The 22,078-nt window shown below is 35.3% G+C and overlaps 1 protein-coding gene across 1 annotated transcript; it reads right to left on the minus strand.

The window, feature by feature from the left end:
* Positions 1-15,543: 15,543 nt before the first annotated feature.
* LOC132745012 (NFX1-type zinc finger-containing protein 1-like) lies at positions 15,544-21,834 on the minus strand. Its single transcript, XM_060733842.1, has 2 exons — positions 16,272-21,834; positions 15,544-16,110 (listed from the first exon to the last, which is right to left on the minus strand). Exons 1-2 carry the CDS (start codon positions 21,832-21,834, stop codon positions 15,914-15,916), a joined length of 5,760 nt encoding a protein of 1,919 aa, XP_060589825.1. The 3' UTR covers positions 15,544-15,913.
* Positions 21,835-22,078: the final 244 nt, after the last annotated feature.

Below are 22,078 nucleotides of genomic sequence, written 5' to 3' on the forward strand. Positions count from 1 at the left end.
GGAAGTTACAGAATGATACACGTGCATGGCGGTCAAAACAGGTATTTGTTTCAGTGGATGATAACCTGTCAGAAAGAAGGCAATGTGGTAAAAGGAAATGCGTACACGAAGGAAATGCGTACACGAAGGAGATCCGATATTTGTCGATAGCATATTTTGTTCAAGATACTGTTGATCCAAATAAGGCGGGGAGAAAGGAAGACATGCGAAAACTTGCAGCTGAAAATGATTTTAAAACACTTATGAAAAGTAAAATACATGAGTTAATAACCTCCCCAGATATAATGAGCCACGAAGAGTCAAACCGTATCTCAAGTGTATGGCATCTTAGTCAAAATGATAGATGGCGATTGTATAGGATGTGGCTAAGTGACATTTGTAGGGATATCTACAGCAAAATTGAAATGAGATGGCTATATATGAGTCAGTATCTGAACAATATCGTGAATGTTTACAGAAAGAAGATATGGAAATAATGTAGAATGCAGCTGTCATTGGGATGACAACATCTGGTGCTGCAAAATATCAATCGGTGTTGAGAGAAATAGGGCCGAAAAGCACATATTAAAACAACGTTAAGTAAAAGCTGTCAATATTTAATTTTGATAGGAGACCATAAACAGCTTCGACCAAATCCAACTGTTCATAGATTGGCCGTACGGTATAATTTGAATATATCGTTATTTGAAAGAATGATCGAAAATGAAATCAAATTCAATAGCTTAACACTACAACACAGAATACGACCTGAAATTGCAGGAATACTGAGACACATTTATCCAGAGCTTGTAGACAATGACAATATCAAGAACTACCCAAACGTGGAGGGTGTCTCTACCAATCTCTTTTTTATACAACACAATCATCTGGAGGAAAATAATAGCGAAATGAAGAGTTATTCAAATCTACACGAAGCATTATTTGTCGTTGGCCTTTGTCGATACCTCCTTCTACAAGAGTACAGAAAGGAACAAATTACAGTTTTGACAACTTATACAGGACAGTTAATGTGTATACGTAACGTTGTGCCTTTTGAAGAGTTTGAAGGAGTAAGGGTAACAGTTGTTGACAATTATCAAGGAGAGGAAAATGATATTGTAATACTTTCCCTCGTGCGAAGTAATCAAGGAAACAGAATAGGTTTTCTGAAAACAAAAACTCGCATATGTTTTGCATTGTCAAGAGCCATGATTGGTATGTATCTTATTGGTAATTTTATTCAATTTTCCGAAAACTCTATCCTATGGAAAACAATTATCGACGACATGAAAATACAAAAGAAATTTGGAGATTCACTGAAATTGTACTGCCAAAAACCACCCAACAGGCGACGTAATAGAAGGAAAAGACTTTCGAAAGGATCCTAATGGTGGATGTTCAAAACGATGTGACTCAAGACTGCTATGTGGGCACGTGTGTCAACAATTTTGTCATGTTTCAGATACACATCATGTTTTATATCGGTGCAGAAAGCCATGCCAAAGAGTTTTTTGTGATATCCGCAAGTGCCCCGACGAATGTTATAAAGAGTGTAGACCTTGCCAATTCCTTGTTGCAAAGATCACACAAGCGTGTGGACACGAACAGAATGTAAAATGCTATTTAGATCCAAACGAATTTGTTTGCCAGATGCCATGCACAGTCGCATTACTTTGCGGTCACCAATGCAAAGCAGTTTGTGGTGCGCCTCATACAAGCAAGAGATTGATGATTACAAGAACGAGCTCCGAAGAGGGAATGATTACGTCAGAGTATTGACAATCAAAGAAGCAAAAAAGGTGGTCGGAAAATCTGAAGTCGCATCAGAACAGATTTCAAGGATAGAGAAGATATTGGAAGAACCTTAAAGATAGAAGATGAGAACGCATGTCAAGTTAAACAGGAATTAGACAACTTGAAAGACTTCACTGAATTTGCAAGTGAAGAAGAACGATTGGAAATTGTTCGAGCAATGGGACTATCGAAGGGACACAGGTTTAAGTGTCAAAACAGTAAGTTCAAAAATAGTAATCAAATGAAATGTTGAAATATTTCAATGAAATATCAAACGTGTATTGTTCGCACGTTAAACTCACTAGTGGGTGCACCGGATTGGTATTCCAAGAATCGCTGGTTCGACCCTGTGGTTAGGCGAAACTTTTCCGTGAAAATTGATTCTAATGGTCTTTAGTCAGAATTCAATCATTTCATGTCAGATAAGCAGGTAGACATTTGTTGAGTAATTTGTAATTACTGGTAAGATTTCCAGGGAAGCCTGTTAGAAATACCGACCGCTGAGATGACTAAATGTGTTGAAATCGGCGTAAAAACGAACATTTAAAATTTAATAATCATCAACAATGATATTGATGATATAGCTTTATGAAGGATAAAAGTTCTTTCAATTTGCATATTAAACTACGAAAACAAGTTAATCGATAAACGTCCGCACTTATCGTTTGCAATTCGTTATTAAACAGCTGCTTATACAAATGTATATATTTAAGATCATATTTATGCTATCGGTGAATGTGGTGGGGCTGTGGAACAAGGAAAATGTCCAGAATGTAATGCAAATATTGGAGGGGAACGTCATCGCCTGACGGAGGGGAACAAATTGTCACCGGAGATGGACGGAGCGTCTTTTGCAGCATATTCGGAAGAAGCAAATAACATGGCAAAGACATGCACGATTTACAATGAGAAAGCAATGATGCAGCAATATAAAGTTGTTTAAGACTGCGTTTTAGAACTATTGAGCAATGTACAGCTTAATTCTTATGCTAATTTATGAAATGAATTTATGATCATAAATTGAAGTAAAACACTGTCCTGCCTTTCAATGGCAAACTTATTTAGTATGATTTTTTTGCAAATCGCCAAATCTATATTTTCAGTGGGTGAATTGCAGTAGTTTGGTTACTCTAAAATGTTTGTTGTGGTGTGGCGGCGTAATAGAACAAACATTTGTACTTTGTTTTGTAACTATACTTTCGGATCGAATTTATTAATTCAGCGAGATCCGGTGCAACATGGTTTATATGGTTTTTTTCTTTCACCTTTAATCTACATGCCTCCTATTTATCACTTACGTTTTTGAAATATACACTTAAAGATATGCTATAATTTGTTGATTATTAATCATATACATTAATCTATATAAAAAATGATAATAATAATAATCATAATAATGTGACACGACTCTTCGCTACGTTTATAATTTCAATAATGACTTATCAAAATACACTGACAGAGATATTTTTCATGTAAGCCTTTAAACTACATTTGATAATGTTAACATTTTACTGAGTCGATAAGTTTTTGAGAGATTGTTGTTCATATGTTAGTAATTTTGCGATGTTAAAGGGACACCACTGCGGTTTAAAAGCCTAAAAACATAAGATTTGAATTTCTTACATAAATGAACTGGGGAACTCTAAACAGAAATATATACAAATACCGTTGAGAAATATACTTTGAAATAAATTCAAAATCGCATTTTTATGCCTTTCTTAGCCCGATTTCAGCTAAAAGTATTTAAACGCTTTTCATTTTGGGTCATTTTTTTACAATTTGAATAATTATTCTGGAAAAACGAAGCGCGCGAATGATTTGAAATTTTGCACAGAGATTAGTAGTCTAAACCTACATCAAATGGTACATTTATCTGGATAAAATATTTTCAGTCCCATCATGTCAAAAAAATTTAGTGGAGTCCCTTTAAGATAAAGTATCTGATATTTTTGAATGTCTTTTAAGGAGAAATTGTATTATCGTTGTTGAAACCAGGATATATTTTTTTTTCTAAAGTCAGTAGTAAACTTCCGTTTTGCTACTGTAACATACAGACATATAGGAAGAAAGCCAACTGTTAAATTTTTGCAAAAACATTCTAAAGGAAGTCAGCGTTAAGAATAGAAGAAAAAATATTAGGCCTTGCTTGAATGCAGTTCTCTCAAACACGATCTCAATGAATCCCATTTTTTGTCCAATAAACATGTTGTGTAATCATATCATGTTTGAATAAAGTCAATAATTGGTTTCCATTCTGTCTGTATGTCTTTGTGTTAATGTGGCTAACGTCCTGAGAATCCTTTTAGACAACTTAGATCTCGTCTTAGTAATTTTTATCCATATGTATTTGACTTGTTTTGTTTCATTGATTTACATCGCAAATGTGTACAAATGCCCCAGAATTATTGTAATTTGATGTTTCATTTCATTTTAAGACGTATTATTGACTTACTAGAAATATGATTACGCACTTTATGTTTTTTTTTTCACTATGATTTGTATAAATGAAAACGTGAGGAACAAGCAATGTTGTACATGAAAATTGCAATGTCAACATTCGTACAACATACAGGCCGAGGTCTGTTCAATATATGGATACTATTATCCATACTGATTGAATGTTTTTCATAAATTGCTGATCGAGAGTATGTCGTATAACGTATGCATTATACGACCACTATATGGTATATACGTGTATGTTATTGAAAAAAGACATAAAGTGAATGAATGTATTATTTGTAAAAAATTTACAAAATTGTTTTTGTATGCGTACGTGTCTTTTTAAACATGATACTTTAAATAGTAAACATGACTTTTCTTTTATACTAAGAGGCCAGACATCAACATCAACATACTCCAGTATTTAACGTATGCTATGAAACTGATGTGATGTTTGTTCAAGGTATTTAATAATAACATTCAAAAAGAAATAAAATATATATTGTTTAGAACAATATTTCTTGATGTTTTTTCTATAAATGTTTTCTGTTCAAAAAGACATTTTGCCGAGGTGGATCTGCTTTAACTTGCAAAATTATTTCGTATTTCTATATTCATGAAGAAATGCTAGAAGTACCTGTTTAATGATTTAATAATGGCAGTAATAATTTGTGCAAATTCAAAATTGTAATTGCAAACAGCTCTGCAGGTCTCTTAAGTAGAGTAAGACCTACAAACTGTACTTATGTATGTATGAGCAAGATCTCCTCCCCTGTTCGACATAAAAGCGATATTCCGACCCAAAACAAAATGAACACCAGACTAAAGCTTTGGCTGTTGAAATATTTTAACTATCAGAAAGTGCTGAATCACTAGAGTCAATTACTCTTCCACCAATTATTGCATAATTTCATGGATGCATTACATGTACATTTTTTTGTATCTCAATTGTCATTTGTCTGTTATATTTTTTGATATAACGTAATGATTTGCTTTTGAAAGTGATATATAATACTTAATAATGATAATTTAGATTATGAATGTCGGTTTGGATTGAAACAAAGTTTATTTATCATTTTTAATCATTCTGAATGTCATTTAAGATTTTAAAAGAATTACTAAAGAAATTGAAGTTTAATGAAGCAAAATAGTTATAGGAAGTTTATAAAGACGTGCTGATACTAAATTAACAACGGCAGAAATACCAAAAATATGATACACAATATCGACGAAAAAAGGCTTTTAAGGAACGTAACCCCTATACGACCCAGCAACAATAACCAGTAGTAAGGAGCGCAGGAGGACCCCCAAATAAAAACAGGACAGGGCACAAGGCAGAGCACGAACCGGCTAATAAATTAAATGATTCTTAAAAAGAAAATTATAGTAACCGACAAGGAAATAAAAGAAAACAGTGAACTAAGAGCCTGCAAAAGGGTAAGATTAAAGAAAATTTAGGATATGAAAATTATCATAATGAAGTGGAAATAAAAATAAGCCATTAGTCTTTGCACGCTGGACTCGGAGGGTTACACCAACACTTAACGCCGAACAATCCCTTGAGGATGAAAATATAACAACATTGATTGCATGTTCGGGGAGACATTTTACGGCCGCCACACAAAGACACTTAGAATCCGAAAACAACAACAACAACAAAACGTTATTTACCCAACTGTGTAATCTAAAAATACTTTTTTCTAAAAACCAGTTACAACTGACAAACCGTTTGATCGTTGGCGGTTATATAAATATTTCATTATACTTGATTATTATGCAATATACGAGGGTTGTCCAAAACGTTCGTGCACTGCAGTTATTGTCGTGAGAGTTATTAATAAAAACACATTAATTATATATCATTTGAAGGGAAAATCTGTCTCAAATAAGAAAACAAAAGAAAAAGCCGAGTAGCCGGTGTGTCGTGTAAAAGAATAATCATTAAGTTACATTAGTAACGTAATACCGGCGCACGACAAAAATTGGACAGATTTCCCCTTCAAGTGATATACAATTCATGTTGTTCTATCAATGACTCTCACGACAATAACTGCAGTGCACGAATTTTTTGGACAACCCTCGTATATGAAATCTATAAACTTTATATCATTTTAATTTACACATCAATGACTTATTTGCCATAAATAATTGAAAGTACTGGATTAATTCGTTTTGTGTGTTTTTTGATATTTTCATTCGCATGAGTTTACGGGATCTGTTAATTTCATGTTCTACAACTCTTGTTTAAGTTAGAATACTCTTCTTTTAGAAACAACTTTTAGTGACGTCATTGTGACGTCATGACGTCGTGTTTTTTGCTTAGTAACATCATGAGTATTATGATCTGTGGAATGATAATTGTGCAGTCATAATAAAGTGTAAATTATGCAGTGGTGTTGGCGTATTATATTTAGTGTAAGTGTTAACAAGTGGTAGCAGAGGCGTATTGAGATATCCTCGGTGGAAATCAGTGTTTAAAAATTTCAACGGATTTTTAACAGCGAATTTTGCTTCCAAGCCTGGCATTCAGCATGACAACCAGGATTAATCCTCCCGTTTTGGGAAAAGGGAAAAACTATGAGAGATTTAAGCAGGAACTTTTGGCATGGAAAGAAATTACTGACTTAAGCAAAGAAAAACAAGGTATTGCTGTTGCATTGACACTTCCTGAAAATGATGAATCACAAATTCGCGAAAAAGTATTTGATCAACTTTCATTGGACGAGTTAAAGGGTTATGGTGGTTTGAATGTTCTTATTCGCTTCTTGGACCAGCATCTTGCTAAGGATGATCTTACTGATAGCCTGGAAAAATTTGAGGATTTTGAAGATTTTAAAAGGTTAGAAGGACAATCAATAACTGAATATGTGGCTATGTTTGACTCCAAATATAGAAAGATAGAGAAGAAGAAAATGACATTGCCTAGTGAGATACTGGCTTTCAAGCTGCTGAGGAAGGCTAATATTTCAAATGAAGAGAAGTTGTTAGTCCTTACAGGCATGAACTATGATAATAAGACAACACTTTACGAGGAAGCCAAGAAGTCGCTGAAGAAATTTAAGGGCAATGATACCGAATCGTCAAGTATCCAGACAAGTATCAAGTTAGAACCAGCTTTTTTGGCGGCAAATGAAGAGGCCCTGCTTGCAGCGGGATATACAAAACGGAGCAGCTATCATGGTAATTACGGTGGTGAAAGAGGGGGAAATTGGAAGCGGGGAAAACTAAGAGAGAATCTTAGAGGGGAGTTTGCCACTGATAATCGAAAGAAGGGATTGACAAAGAACATTAATCCCACAGGACCAGATGGTAGACCACTGACATGCAAATCATGTGGGTCTTTTCGTCATTTGTTGCCTGCATGCCCAGATAGCTGGGAAAATATGAAGAAAGTCAATGCAGTAGAAAACCACGCTGTCCTTTTTACTGGGTATGATACAGATGAGATCAGACGACTAGGGATTGATGCTCGAAACTGTGCAGTCCTCGACAGTGCTTGTAGCAGTACAGTATGTGGAAGAAGTTGGATGGACAATTACTTAGAGTCTTTGGACAATACAGACAGAGAGAAAGTGTTACAATCAGAAGGTCAGAGAGTGTTTAAATTTGGAGGGGGAACATGCCTAAAATCAAAAGGTGAGTTTCGTATACCTGCTGTAGTTGCTGGAAAGGCAGTGGCCATAACCACTGATGTTGTAGATTCAGATATTCCTCTACTACTCTCGCGTACTGCAATGAAGAAAGCAGCAATAAAGATGGATCTTGAAAATGATACAGCGACCATTATGGGAACGGAAGTAGCACTGAACTTAACAACATCAGGCCATTACTGCATTCCAATAGATAAAACAGTGGAAGTTCCAGTGGAAAAGGTTTATTCAATTGTCCTTGAGAATTTGAACACACAAGAGAGGCGCAAAACTCTTGTGAAACTGCACCGACAATTTGCTCATCCTCCACAGAAAAGATTGGCATCACTTTTGAAGGACGCTGGAATATGGAAAGCAGAGTATGAAGCAGATCTTGACCAGATTGTAAACAGATGTGAAATTTGTAAACTTTATGCCAAGACTCCTTCAAGGCCAGTGATAGGTATGCCAATGGCCTCCAGGTTCAACGAAAAGGTTGCAATGGACCTAAAACAATGGAATGGGCGCTGGATATTACATATCATAGACATGTGGTCAAGATACACTTTGTCCGCTTTTTTAGACAGAAAGAAGCCATGTAATATCATAGATGCTTTGATGAAAGAATGGGTTGGGCGATTTGGAGTGATGGGATCTTTGATGACAGACAATGGAGGGGAGTTCAATTCGGATGAGGTAAGGGAAATTACATTCATACTAAATATTCGGTTATGTACAACTGCAGCTGACAGTCCATTTCAAAATGGATTGTGTGAAAGAGTGCATGCAATTACTGATATGATGCTGACCAAGCTCCATGCAGATTATGAAAAGGTAAATTTGCAGACACTTCTATCATGGGCAAATATGGCGAGGAATTCTTTGCAAATGTGGAATGGTTACAGCAGCCATCAACTTGTCTTTGGCCAGAACCCCAACATTCCAAACAGCATGAGCAAAAACTTGCCAACTTTACAAGGAACGACTAGCAGTGAAGCTTTTGCAAAACACTTAAATGTTCTGCATGCAACTCGAAGGGCTTTTATACAGTCTGAAGCTGATGAAAGAGAAAGAAGAGCACTCAGAAATAAGGTAAGAGCTTCAGAACAAGTGTTTGAACATGGAGACCGTGTTTTTTACAAGAGAGAGGGTCGAGAATGCTAGCTTGGACCAGGAAAGGTAGTTTTCCAAGATGGGAAAATAGTGTTTGTGCGACACGGAGCAGTTTTTGTGCGTGTATCTCCAAATAGACTTCAAAAAGTGAACAATTTGTGGGATAGAGAAGACCATGATCAAAGTTCAGATGCAGATGGAGGGGCCAAGGTTCAGCAAGAATTGACAAACACAGATGATCAACAAATGATTTCTGAAGAACTACCTGCAAGAAATTCTGATAATAGTTTACAAACAAGGCTAGAAGAGATACCAATTGTCGGGTCTGACAGAGATAGACAGACACAAGATAGAAAGTTCCTGAAACCCAATGATAATATTCAGTATAAAACAGAAGACACTGATGTTTGGATCCATGCAAAAGTTCTTGGAAGGGCATGAAAGGCAACAGGGAAGAACAAACACTGGTATAATGTTATGGAAGACATCAGTAAAGAGAAGAAGAGTATCAATCTGGATCAAGTTGACTGGGAACTATTGAATGACAATGTGAACCTAGTGTTGGAGAACTGTAAAGTTAACAATAATGTCTCAGAGGCAAAACTTGCTGAATTACAGAAATTGAAAGAATGCGGTACATACGTAGAAGTCAAAGATTGTGGCCAAAATACATTATCAACTAGGTGGGTCATAACAACAAAAAATGAACAGACAAAAGCCCGTCTTGTTGTAAGAGGCTTTGAAGAAGAATTCCAAATGCAAAGTGACAGTCCAACAGTGGGAAAAGGAACTATAAGAATGTTTCTTGCTTTTGCATCTATTAACAATTGGATTGCCAAGACCACTGACATTAAGTCTGCATTTTTACAAGGTCAAGAGATAAAGAGGGATGTGTACATTAAGCCCCCAAAGGAGTGTGAAAAAGCTGAAGGAGTTGTCTGGAAATTACGTCATGGACTGTATGGACTCAAGGATGGTGCAAGACAGTTTTATCTCAGTGTAAAGGAAGAAGTGCTGAGACTTGGATGTCAAATGTCTAAAATGGATCCTGCAATGTTCTTTTTGCATAAAAATGGACAGTTGAGCGGTGTAATATGTTGCCATGTTGATGATTTTTTACATGCTGGAAATGAAAGCCTTGAGAGAATTATGATGAGTTTGCAAAAAAGGTTTGTAGCTGGTAAAGTAGAGGAAGGCAATTTTGATTATATTGGATTCAGAGTCATGCAACAGTCCAGTGAAATTTTGCTAGACCAATCCCGATACGTAGGAAATATAAATACATTAAGTTTAGATACTAAGAGGGTGCAACAGAAAGAAGACATTCTTACAGATGAAGAACAATCCACCTACAGACAAATTATTGGCCAGATCAACTGGGCTGTACAAGGAAGTAGACCAGACATGGCTTTTGAACTCATTGACCTGAGTACCAAGCTAAAACAAGCAACTGTGGGTGATTTGTGCAGGGCAGTCAACACAGTCAACAGATTGAAAGATGTGAGATCTATGATTACATTTCCCAGACTTAGCCAAAATGTAAGTGACTGGAGGGTTGTGGTATTCACAGACGCTTCTCTGTGTAACATCAGCAGCGGGACTGGAAGTACTGCAGCTTTTGTTGTGTGGTTAGCCAACAGTCAGGGAAAATGTTGCCCACTTGCATGGCATACAAACAAGATCAAACGGGTCGTTCGCTCAACAATTGCTGCTGAGGCACTAAGTCTACAAGAAGGTCTTGAATATGGCTATTACTATAGACAGATGCTAGAGGATATTATGAAGCTTCAAAGTAACACCATACCAATAATTGCTTATGTTGACAACAAAAGTGTCATTGATGCTATACATTCCACCAAGTTAGTTGATGACAAGCGCCTGCGGGTTGACATAGCAGCCATCAATGAATCTTTGTCCAGGAATGAAGTAAAGGATGTACGATGGTGTCCGGGTAAATACCACCTTGCAGACTGCATGACCAAACGAGGAGCTTCTGGTTACAATCTGCTGGAAGTATTTCATGGAGGGCAATTTTCAGAAGAGTTTTATATAAACTGTAATCATATTAATTTAATTTCTGTAATCATATTAATTTATTTTATTAACTTCAACTCAAAAAGAAAAGAAAATATAATGAATGTTAATTTCATGTTCTACAACTCTTGTTTAAGTTAGAATACTCTTCTTTTAGAAACAACTTTTAGTGACGTCATTGTGACGTCATGACGTCGTGTTTTTGCTTAGTAACATCATGAGTATTATGATCTGTTGAATGATAATTGTGCAGTCATAATAAAGTGTAAATTATGCAGTGGTGTTGGCGTATTATATTTAGTGTTGGTGTTAACAGGATCATCAACACAATTGGTGGTCTCATCATTTTGGACAAAATTCATTACTCAATTAACAAAAACAACAACAACAATGTAAAATAATTTGATGGATGGTAATTTGAAAGTGGTGTAACTTAAATTTGTTTGCAAAACTTAACAAGAAATTGAGAGAACTTAAAAATCTGAGAAACTTTATAAAGAAAAGTTCATTTCCGCTTATCCTTTAAGAAATAGACGTGAAAACCATTTTAGAAAGATCTTTTATATTATTTTACTCAACATAGAATGGGCAAATGAGATTCAAAGATTGCAATTTGTATTTTTAAAATGACTAGTAAAATTCTACTCATACTCAGTTCTTTCCTGTAAATTTTCAGCCGAAAAAATCATTTTAACAAAATTCATGGGTTTACTTATAATACGCCTATTGCCTTTTTTATACATCATTGATATATAATTCAGGGTTAGGACATTAAGAGCAAAGACAGTTATATCCGGATCAACAATGATATGCTTCTATTTAATACTTTAAATGCTTCTATTTATTCTATGCATTAAAATGTATGAATATTTGAACAGAATATTTTATTGCTATCATATTGAACCAGTGTCATGTGTTTACAAAATTTATAGGAGAGGTATTTGATATTCTGTTACAATCGATATTTGAATACCTGATATTGATTTAGATTAATATCAATGCTGTTGAATTGAACTTTTTGACATCTTCATTTTCTGAAAACGATATTATCGATTTAACATTTTTTATTTTCTGTAAATATGTTTGCATATTTTATAGAACACGCAAGTTATTTTCTGAAAATTATCGTTCAAACAAAGCCGTTTAATTTTTGGTAAATAATAAAGTGGGTTATGGTTTAAAGAAGTCAGGCTGTATCAAACACACAAGATAATTCATTATGTACATGTTATGTACATTTGCGTCAATTACGTCTTGCTGGAATGAAATACAAACCTACAATTGTTTTTCGAAAAGCATAATTTGTAGACTGGTTGTATTTATGATTTAAAAATTACACGACTGCCACAATATCGTCTCAGATTATAAGTCAGTATATTGCAGTTATATAATGTCTCTTTCATTGTGTACCGGGTCTCCACTGCGTTGGTATCACCCAGAGCGCCGTAAGATCATATGAAAAAGTTTAGGATTTTGTTGGCAATAGCCTGCGTGCAATGCTCTTTCATTGTGCTCACAATGCACTGACGACGATGCGAAAGTATGCGCCGTCGCTTGACGTTCTTTGTGATAATAACGATGCAGTTGTGCAGCGCACACCTTGGCGTTCTCATTTTACTTTGGACTTTTGGGCACCGGAGACCGCCATATGATCTTTACAGTATTGTTGCGACGAAAAACTCTACCCAGCCAAACAAAACTGACATTGCATATCTTTATAATGACATGCTTTAATTAACGTTTGCCTATAAATCATTTACATGCATTTCTATTCATATGTAATAGGGCAAATAGTTATATGTTTGCTTGACTTAATTTGAGACTATAAAAACACTGGTATCATCTGTTCGGGCTGTCGGGTTTATTGTCACTCATTCAAAGTTCATATGTCGAGACACCTTGATGATTTCTACCTACCACACACATTTTCAGGCCAAATGTCAAGGTCACCGAGACCTGATATAACAAAACAAATTAACTGGCCATAAAGTGAGTGCATTTTATCGAGGGTTGATCGCATAACTTCAGTATCTTATGTCACGGTTCAGAACTGTTAACGATTTAGGGGAGAAGATATGTAAGCGGCCGGATAGCTCAGTAGGTAGAGCCGCGGTACGGTATTCCGAGGGTCCCGGGTTCGAGTCCCAGTTAGGCTGCACATTTTTCTCACCCTGTGACATTTGGCGCCCACGTGGGGTCGTGACTGGATAAAGCTCAGAGTTTAATTCACATTGCTCTGTAACTCTGTGAAATTCGAGGACGAATATAGCAGGGGAGTATGTCACGGTCCAGAACTGTTCACTTTTTAGGGGAAAAGATGTGTAAGCGGCCGGATAGCTCAGTCGGTAGAGCCGCGGTACGGTAATCCGAGGGTCCTAGGTTGGTTCGAGTCCCGGTCAGGCTGCACATTTTTCTCACCCTGTGACACTTGAATGAAATTTAGAGGACTACCAGCAGTTTTGTGATCAACCCTTTATATACAAAGGGATTTCATTCTTTCTATGTTGATAAATCTTGATATTTCTAGTCCTCAGGTGCTTTGTGACAAATTGTCTCCTTGTTAGGAATGGAATATTTCAAACAAACAAACAATTTCTATCATATACATGTATTTATTTATTTACTTTTCACATTTAAATCTTAGGAGATAAAGTTACCCCTATCATTAGAAAATAAAATTTGGGTTTTGCATTGTATGCCATCTTCAGATATATATCGACATGCACTATATTCATGTTTAGAAAACAATCTTGATTTTTCAGATCTTCATCATAATCAAGTACTGTATAGAAATGTCATAAAAATTGTAAATGATTTATTTATCATTATAAATATACATTTATCATTTCTTTGGCCTATTAGTGTATTTCCTGATGATTCAACTGAAACTGTCGGAAAATGGTTACACGAAAAAGTCTTCTTAATTAGCTGAATTTACAACTAGCAAAACATATAATTATTTCGCTTATTTATTAATAAGGAAAAACGCACCGCTTTTCAATACTTTATTTTTGTCCAAAAGGATTGAAATATTTCAAATTAATCGCAAAACATTTACTTTAGGAAATTGGCTGCTACTAATCAGTCTAGTTATTTGGTTGTTAAGCTAATGCAAAACGCTTAAATGCTCTTTGCAAATGCTTACTTAATTGAATAAAGCAACAAAAAGAATTGACGTATATTTAAATATCGTGTACAACATGTACAATAAGTCTTTGTGACTTTTAAATGTTATCATACAAAAATCAAAAATTCTATAATAAAATGTTAATAAAGCATGAAATCTCTACAATCACACGCATTCAAATACTGCACAAATTTCATAAACTGAAATTTGATAGTTCTTTATACAAATAACTTTAACAAGTTTTATTCAAATGAAAAATCATTACTGCAGCTCCTGAAAAATAATCTGCTTTACAAGTATTTATTCATAAATACTTTAATTTTATTTTCATGGAGTAGATAGAATAGAAATCTTCAAGGTTGCTGAAATTACCAAACGGTGTAGATGTAAAATACTATTCAAGTGAATACTATGTATGTGCTATCTGAAAACATAAAAAACAACAAAAATTCTCGACAAATGCACGAATATTTACTGACATGAACATATAACTCAACTAAGATAAAAATCTCAAAAATATAACAGTTAAAATTCTTACATAAATCAAGTGACACACTTAAATTGAAAAAAAATCTACAAAGGATAATGAAGAAATATTAAAATTAAAATGAAAATCAACTGCAACGATTGCAAAGCTTTCCATTTTCATTTTTGGGTTATTATGCACAATAAAAAGTTGATTCTTGAAAATAATGTACATTATGTAGGTTATTGGTCTAGACAAACATCAAGTGGTATACAAATATTGGAAAAATAATTCCAGTCTTGTCATGTAAAAAGAAAACGAAACTCTGTAGAGTCCCTTTCTAAAAACAAACAAATCACCCAAACAACAACAACAACAACAACAACAACAACAAAACCCCCGTACAAACCAAAAAAACAAGACCTGTCAAAGGAAAGCGGTCTCCATTTTTCTCAGTGCTGGATAGTTAAAGAAAATCGACATAGAAAAGGGGAATAATTCTGGAAATGTGATAAACAGACTTTCCTGCTCTTGATAGTCCTAAAATATTTCAAGTTTGAAAAGGCACTTTTTAATATTTTGAGTTAAAAAGGGAAATAATTAAGCAATAAAAGGCTTTCATGATTATCTGCCCCTTAGAAATGCATTTTAAATTTCAAAGGGAACAAGTCCTCCATATGTCTTAATTTTTTTTGTTGAGAATTATACCTAAACAAAAGGTTTCACAAAGAAATACAAAGTCAAAACGGGGGCATAACTTTAGAAATGAATAAAGAAATTTATTTATTAACCTTCTTTAAAATATTGTATTCCAACTTTTTCAAATAAAATATTAGTGTCAAAGTTAAATTATCTTTTAAAATGTCAGAATTTTATTCTATTCAAATACAAAAGTAATAAAAAAGACAAAACGATTCTTTAAAATTAATTTAAGTGCATTTTTTCAGTTATGTTTATTTTTCAGAAAATAGACTTTAACAGATAGGTTAACCAGGGCTAAAATGTAAGTTGAAAAGGGGCATAACTTTGCATTAAATCATTAATATTTAGGATTTTCTGCCATTTTGATCAGGCGACTTTGTATTACTGTAAACACGAATACCAAACTTGAAGGAATAGCATTGATAATGAACTCGCTCCTGGAGGAAAGCAACTTATACGTTTACATGCTTCGTTATGTAAAAGAGCCACGCCATAAGTCATTAATATAAAATATGCTTCGTGAACTAAGTAACTACGACATAGAAATGCAGAAATTTTGAATACCACCGACCGATCATTCGTGCTTTCCTTCCAGTATTATGTAATTTTTACATCCATTTCATGGCATTACTATAAATCATTCAAATCAAAGTTTGCCATATTATTTGCCTCCTCCGAATATGCAGCAAACCTAGCACCGTCCATTTCAGGAGCCAGTGAGTTTCCATCTGTCAGACGATGCTGATTGCCTCCTATCTCTTCTTTGCATTCAGGACATGCCCCCCTTTCCATAGCTCCACCACATTCTCCAATTGCATATATGTGATCTGAAATAAATCTAGATAGTAAATCACCAATGCTACATAATAAAATGTATTTGTTTACCTTTTACTCTAGTTATAACATTATCAAACTGAAATCTTGACGAAATAAATGTGTATTTACATCGGAAACATCAAGTAAAAATATATATATACATTGTACTTACTATTAGGACATTTGAACCAATGGCCTTTAGATAATCCCAAAGCTTTGACAATCTCTAATCGCTCTTCACCGCTGATTTCAAGTCCATCTATCTTTGTAAGGTCTTTGATTATATCAAATTCTTGTCTCACGCACTTTTGTAAATCTTCGGTATATCTTTCGTGCTTAAGCAAAATGTTTTCTATTTTCCTAATGCTTTCTAAAACTCTGTCTGAATTATCAAGGTCAATGACTGTTTCATTTAATTTTAGAGCCCTATTGTAATCATGACCTCTCTCTATCTCTCTTTGAAAATCATCAATTTCTTGCTCTGTTAGAGAATTTCTTTCATTTAATATATCTAACTTTAGCATTGAGTAAAACGATAGAAGGGCTTTCTCACTTTCGAGGCTGTGCGATTTCATTCCCTTCATTTTTCTGCTGATATCATCAAGTGCCTCGAAAATTGAAAGTTGATTCCTTATGGTAGCAATCTGAACTTCTGTCCACAATTTGCTTTTATCGTTTGACACTCTTGATTTGAGTAAATTTAAGCAACTGATTTTTGTTATATTATCATCATCATGGTTTTCCTCATTTCTACCAAATCCGAAACCTGACAAACTACCAAATCCGAAACCTGGCAACCTAAGATGTGATAAACGACCCTCTCGAAGTGGTGAACTTTGAATTGCTTTTTTAAGCTCATCTTGAAGTTTGTCGAGGGAAGTTTTCTTAACGTTAGCCTGCTTGACCATTTCGATTTGATGTAGATTTTCTTTTATCACGGACCCATATCTTAAGCATTTCCGTATTGGAGTTTTACATTTTGGACATCCTTTTAGCTGTATAGCTTCCTCATCTTGTTGAGCGTCCATATATGTATCCATAGCACTTGATTCAATGTTATGTCCGCAGTCCTCAAGATAAACAAATCTTGCACCTGGTTCGTCTTCATTGCCAAACAGTATCTCTGTAACAATTTCAAAATCACATACTCTGCAAAAGAATTCTGCACAAGGTTCACCACAGAAACCCATGCACGGATGACCGCATTGTAATAATTTATCACATGGTTCGTCGCACCTTGGTCTGTCACAAGGTTCGCTACACAGCTGAGAACATCTGAAATGCTGACATCTCCACTCACATGGCTCCAGGCACGGAACACATAATTCCCCGCAACTATTTTGGCATATACTGTGAACACACCTATTTTCACATTTTGCTGTACATGGTTGACAGTTGTTACAAACATCACTGCACTCATGACCACAGACAAGAATGCGCTTACAAGCTTTATTACATCGCATATGAAAACGGCCACAATTACAGTATCCACATGTTCCTTTGCAAAGATGACCGCATTTTAAAAGTGTTTGACATGATTCAGGACACTCTATATCATCGACAGGTTGGCAACAATCAGTTGAGATGGTATGACCACATCGCAACTCTCGATCTACCTTTTCTTTGCAATATTTTGTATGCTTCTCACCGCACAGCTGTGTGCATTTGTGACCACATGCTAAAATTGCTTCACAGAGCATTTGACAAATGAACTTTTCTGGTGGTAATGAACATTCGATCATTTGTTCGTGTCCACAATTTGGAACAACTTTACTGACAAGCACTCGACAAGGTCTACAAACTTCAAAACAGTAGTCAGGACATCTGTGATCTACACATATTGATTTTTGGCATGGCTTCATGCATTCGTACTGAATATGATCTTTGTCTTCGACATGACAAAACTTTGGACAAACATGACCGCAATTCAACCTAGTTTCACATTTTTTTGAACATCCCCCGTTAGGAGCTTTGTTGAAGTCCTTTCCTTCTTTTGCAACAATTGCGTCATCATTTGGATGGTTTTGGCAATACAACTTTAACTGATCACCGAACTTGCCTTGTGATCTCATATCACTAACAATAGATTTCCACAAATTTGAATTCAATGCTAGCTGAGTGAAATTTCCCATTAAATAAAATCCAATTTTGGCTCTTGACAAGGCTACGCATATACGGTTATCTATTTTAAGAAACCCTATTTTACTATCCTGATTGCTTCGAACCAACGAAAGAAGCACAATATCATTTTCCTCACCTTGATAGTTATCTACAACAGTCACCCTTACTCCCTCAAACTCATCACGAGGCATTTGTTTCCGCAAACACATCAATTGGCCAGTATAGGTAGTCAGCACTGTTATTTGATGTCTTTTGTAGCCCTGTAATAGCAGATAACGACACAATGCTGTGATATATAATGCTTCATGCAAATTTGAATAGCTTCTTAAGTCTTCGTTGCTTTCTTCTGAATGCCTGTGATCTATGAAGTATAGGTTAGACGAAATACCCTTTACATCAGGGTAGGACTTCACAATATCATGGTCTTTTAATTCGGGATAGATGTGCCTTATTATTTCAGCTATTTCCGGACGCATTCTGTGTTGCAATTTAAGGGTGTTAAATTGAATTCCGTTACTTACTATTCGTTCGAAAAGGGAAATATTAAGTTTGTATTTCACAGCAAGTTTGTAGACAGTTGGATTTGGTTTTAATTGTTTATGGTCTCCAATCAATATGAGATGCTGACATCCTTTGCTTAATGTTGTTACTACGTGCGCTTCGAGAACTTCAGCAGCTTCTTCTACAATAACTATTTTTGGCTCTATTTCACACAAGGTAGCTTGGTATTTTGCTGCACACGACGTCGTCATTCCAATAACTGTAGCATTTTGCATAATTTCCTTTTCCTGTTCAAGGATAAAGTCTCGATATCGTTCTGAGGCAGCCTCGAATTCCATTTTTTTACTTTCAATTTTACTGTAGATATTGTTACAAAGCTGTCGTAACCACATTCGGTAGAGTCGCCATCGATCTTTAAAATTCATGTTCCAAATATTTCCTATACGGTCCGCTTCTTCTCGACTCATTACCTCAGGTGCCATAATCATTACTTGAAGCCTCTCCTTTAAGCTTCTTCTGAAGTCTAATTCTGCTAGCAGCTCCGGGTTCATGTTGGTATCTTCTGGAATTATAATGTCTTCAACATAAAATGCAATGGTACTCATGCGTATTTTATTTATCAGTTTAGTTTCAGATCCAGATATTTTATAATTTTCATCCATTCCTTCAAGTAGACTTTTATTTCTTCTTTCAGATTGTTCATCATCTACACTTACAAACATCTTTTCATTTTTCTTCATTTTCGTTTGTCGTTTGGTTTCTTCTATTATGTGAGCAATGCCTAACCAATTCGCAATACTTGCCAAGTTACCTTCGGATTTTTTCCTTCTTTTTCGGGTGCGGTTTACGAGATTGTTATAGAAACGCCTACTCATTTCATGAAATAGATAATTTTCATGTACTATTTCACTCTGATACAATTCAAGTGACTTTGCCCACAAAGAAACATTACTTGAATTTTGTTCAAGTTCAGCCTTCAATTGCAATTGTACTGCTCTGTTGGTTTCCGCATAAGATTTACGGTAGGCCTTTAGACTGCAACGCTCTAGAATAGTGCTTTTACTTCGTCCTCCGACACGAACAATATCCCCTTTAAAAAAATTGTAAACTCCTTCAAGGAATTGATCCAATGCATGATTCGTGTAGCACACAATCAACATCGGCCTAACGGTTTTGTCAACTTTTGACTCCCCCCATAAGTGTATGTTATGTAGCAAAGCTTTTGTTATTTTCAGTCCAATATACGTTTTTCCTGTCCCCGGGGGTCCTTGAATGATTGAAAATTCTTTCGTCAGAGCTGTTTGCACTGCAGCATACTGAGACTCGTCTAAATTTAGGGTCTCTTTATCCGGCCAATTATGAGTATCTAGAATTTTCACTGCCTTTGCAGTTTCAGAAGCTTCCTTTAATGATTGTGCCCCGGGAATGCTTTGTTGCATCATGTAGTCCCTTTTTCTTGTCACATCTAGGTCTGGTAATCTCCTGGTATTTGATATTTTTGCATTTTGATCAACAAGAGAACTGAGGTCAAAAACTGTCTCTGTAGAAATATAAGCAGGTTTATCAACTTTGCTTTCACAGTGGACTATATACCTTTCAAATGGCATTCCGCCTGGTTTAATAGCTTGTAATCCTTTAAGGACATATTTGTAGGATTCAAAATAAGCTGATGTCTCTGCTATTTTAAATGATTGATGAAGGAAATCAGTTGTGTGAAATCCTCCATCTAATTGTATTGTAAATAATCCACGTGATATGTCTTCCTCATCTCTACCAACAACAGTTGCCAACGTTAAAGTTGCAAAATCGTCATTTGTTAAACAAAGCAGAGACCCATAGATTAGCCTTTTACTCACAGACCAATTTGTTTTACGGAGACGTGGTGTCATCTCTAACTTTAGCTGATAACAAAATCCACATTCAGTTATAATTGGTGAGTAAACCTTGGCATTATATATTTTGATATCTGAATTCGTTTTCTGTTGCCCTTTTTGCATTCCCATATTTGATTTGATATACTGTGAGATTCCTTCTCGTAAAGGTCCTACGAAATCCTCACGAAGAAGCCGGAATTGAACGTCTAAATAATGATCAAGATCATCATATCCTCCATTTAATTTGTTTGGCCTCAAAAATGGCTGAGCGGCACATTGTATCTCATTGGCACTTGGCGTTACCTGTATCAATCTAAAATCTTCCGGAGGTTGCAATTTGTCTTTACTACTTGATGTAGACATCAACAATTTTTCTGCGGTCTTTCTTCGCTCTGTCAAAATAGTGAACCTTATCTGAATATCTTTATCAAGGGCATGGCCGTCGTCATCTTTCATTTCAGCAAAAATTTGCTTAAGGACTTTGAAAACCCTTGACAAGAACTTGGCTGAAAACGGGTTTATTGTTATCTGTTTAACGACAATGTCAAGAATGTTTTTCAATATCTTTATGTGCTCAATCCGGTGTTCAGGGTTTTCTAAACGATCTTGGAGGTCAATAAGAAAAAGGCTCAACGTGTCGAAAAAGTCATTTTCTTTCAAAGTTTCATATAGCATAATCATGGCATTTGGTACCATTTCACATTCATATGCCTTGGCTAGTATTTCTAAAAATAGCTCAATATGTTCATTATTCATCTTTGCCTTTTGTATGCACTCTTTCAACGCAACTTCAGATTTTGTAAGCTCAATAAGAACATATTTTGACTCCTTTCCTATCAATCTCTTTAAAAAGATGTTTTGTCCAGGCTTTGATTTTCTGCTTCCGATCTTTTCAGTTTCAATCATATCGTATGAATTTTCACGATGTTTTTTTGGATGATCAAAAGGTTGTCGTCGTTCAACTTTATTGTCGGTTAAATCAGTGTCATTGTTTGAGTTGCCAAGCTTTCTATGTAATGGAAACATCTCTTCATTTGCAACCATTAACTCTAAGATAGTGTCTTCGTTTGAAGAATCGACATCAAAATCATCGTTATCTAATTCCAAACTATCTGTCTTTGTCTTAAAGTGCATACATTTATTGCTTATTGCCGGCTGCCGGTTGCTGTAGTTCTTGCTGGAATTTCTGTTACGCCGACTGATCCTCTGAACCTGAAAATGGTCCTTTTTGGACGCCATAAAGATTCCCGAAGAAACACATTTTGAAACGAAGAAGAAGGTTGTTTGAAATAAATGATTTAGGCCTTTCCTTTGCAATTTTTAGGTTTTTGCTTTGTTGTTCGAACTTTGCTGAACAGTGACAGTGGCACATTTATGTTCGTCATTCAAATGATTTAAGATTCAATCGAAACACCTCACATTAGGTTCTGGGGTAAAGGTTGTCCTCATGCTCTGGTCTTGGGTTTTTTAAGCCCAGAAACTT

This window comes from Ruditapes philippinarum, unplaced genomic scaffold (assembly GCF_026571515.1).
Source record: "Ruditapes philippinarum isolate M1 unplaced genomic scaffold, ASM2657151v2 ctg3257_1_1_1_1, whole genome shotgun sequence".
NCBI lineage: Eukaryota > Metazoa > Mollusca > Bivalvia > Venerida > Veneridae > Ruditapes > Ruditapes philippinarum.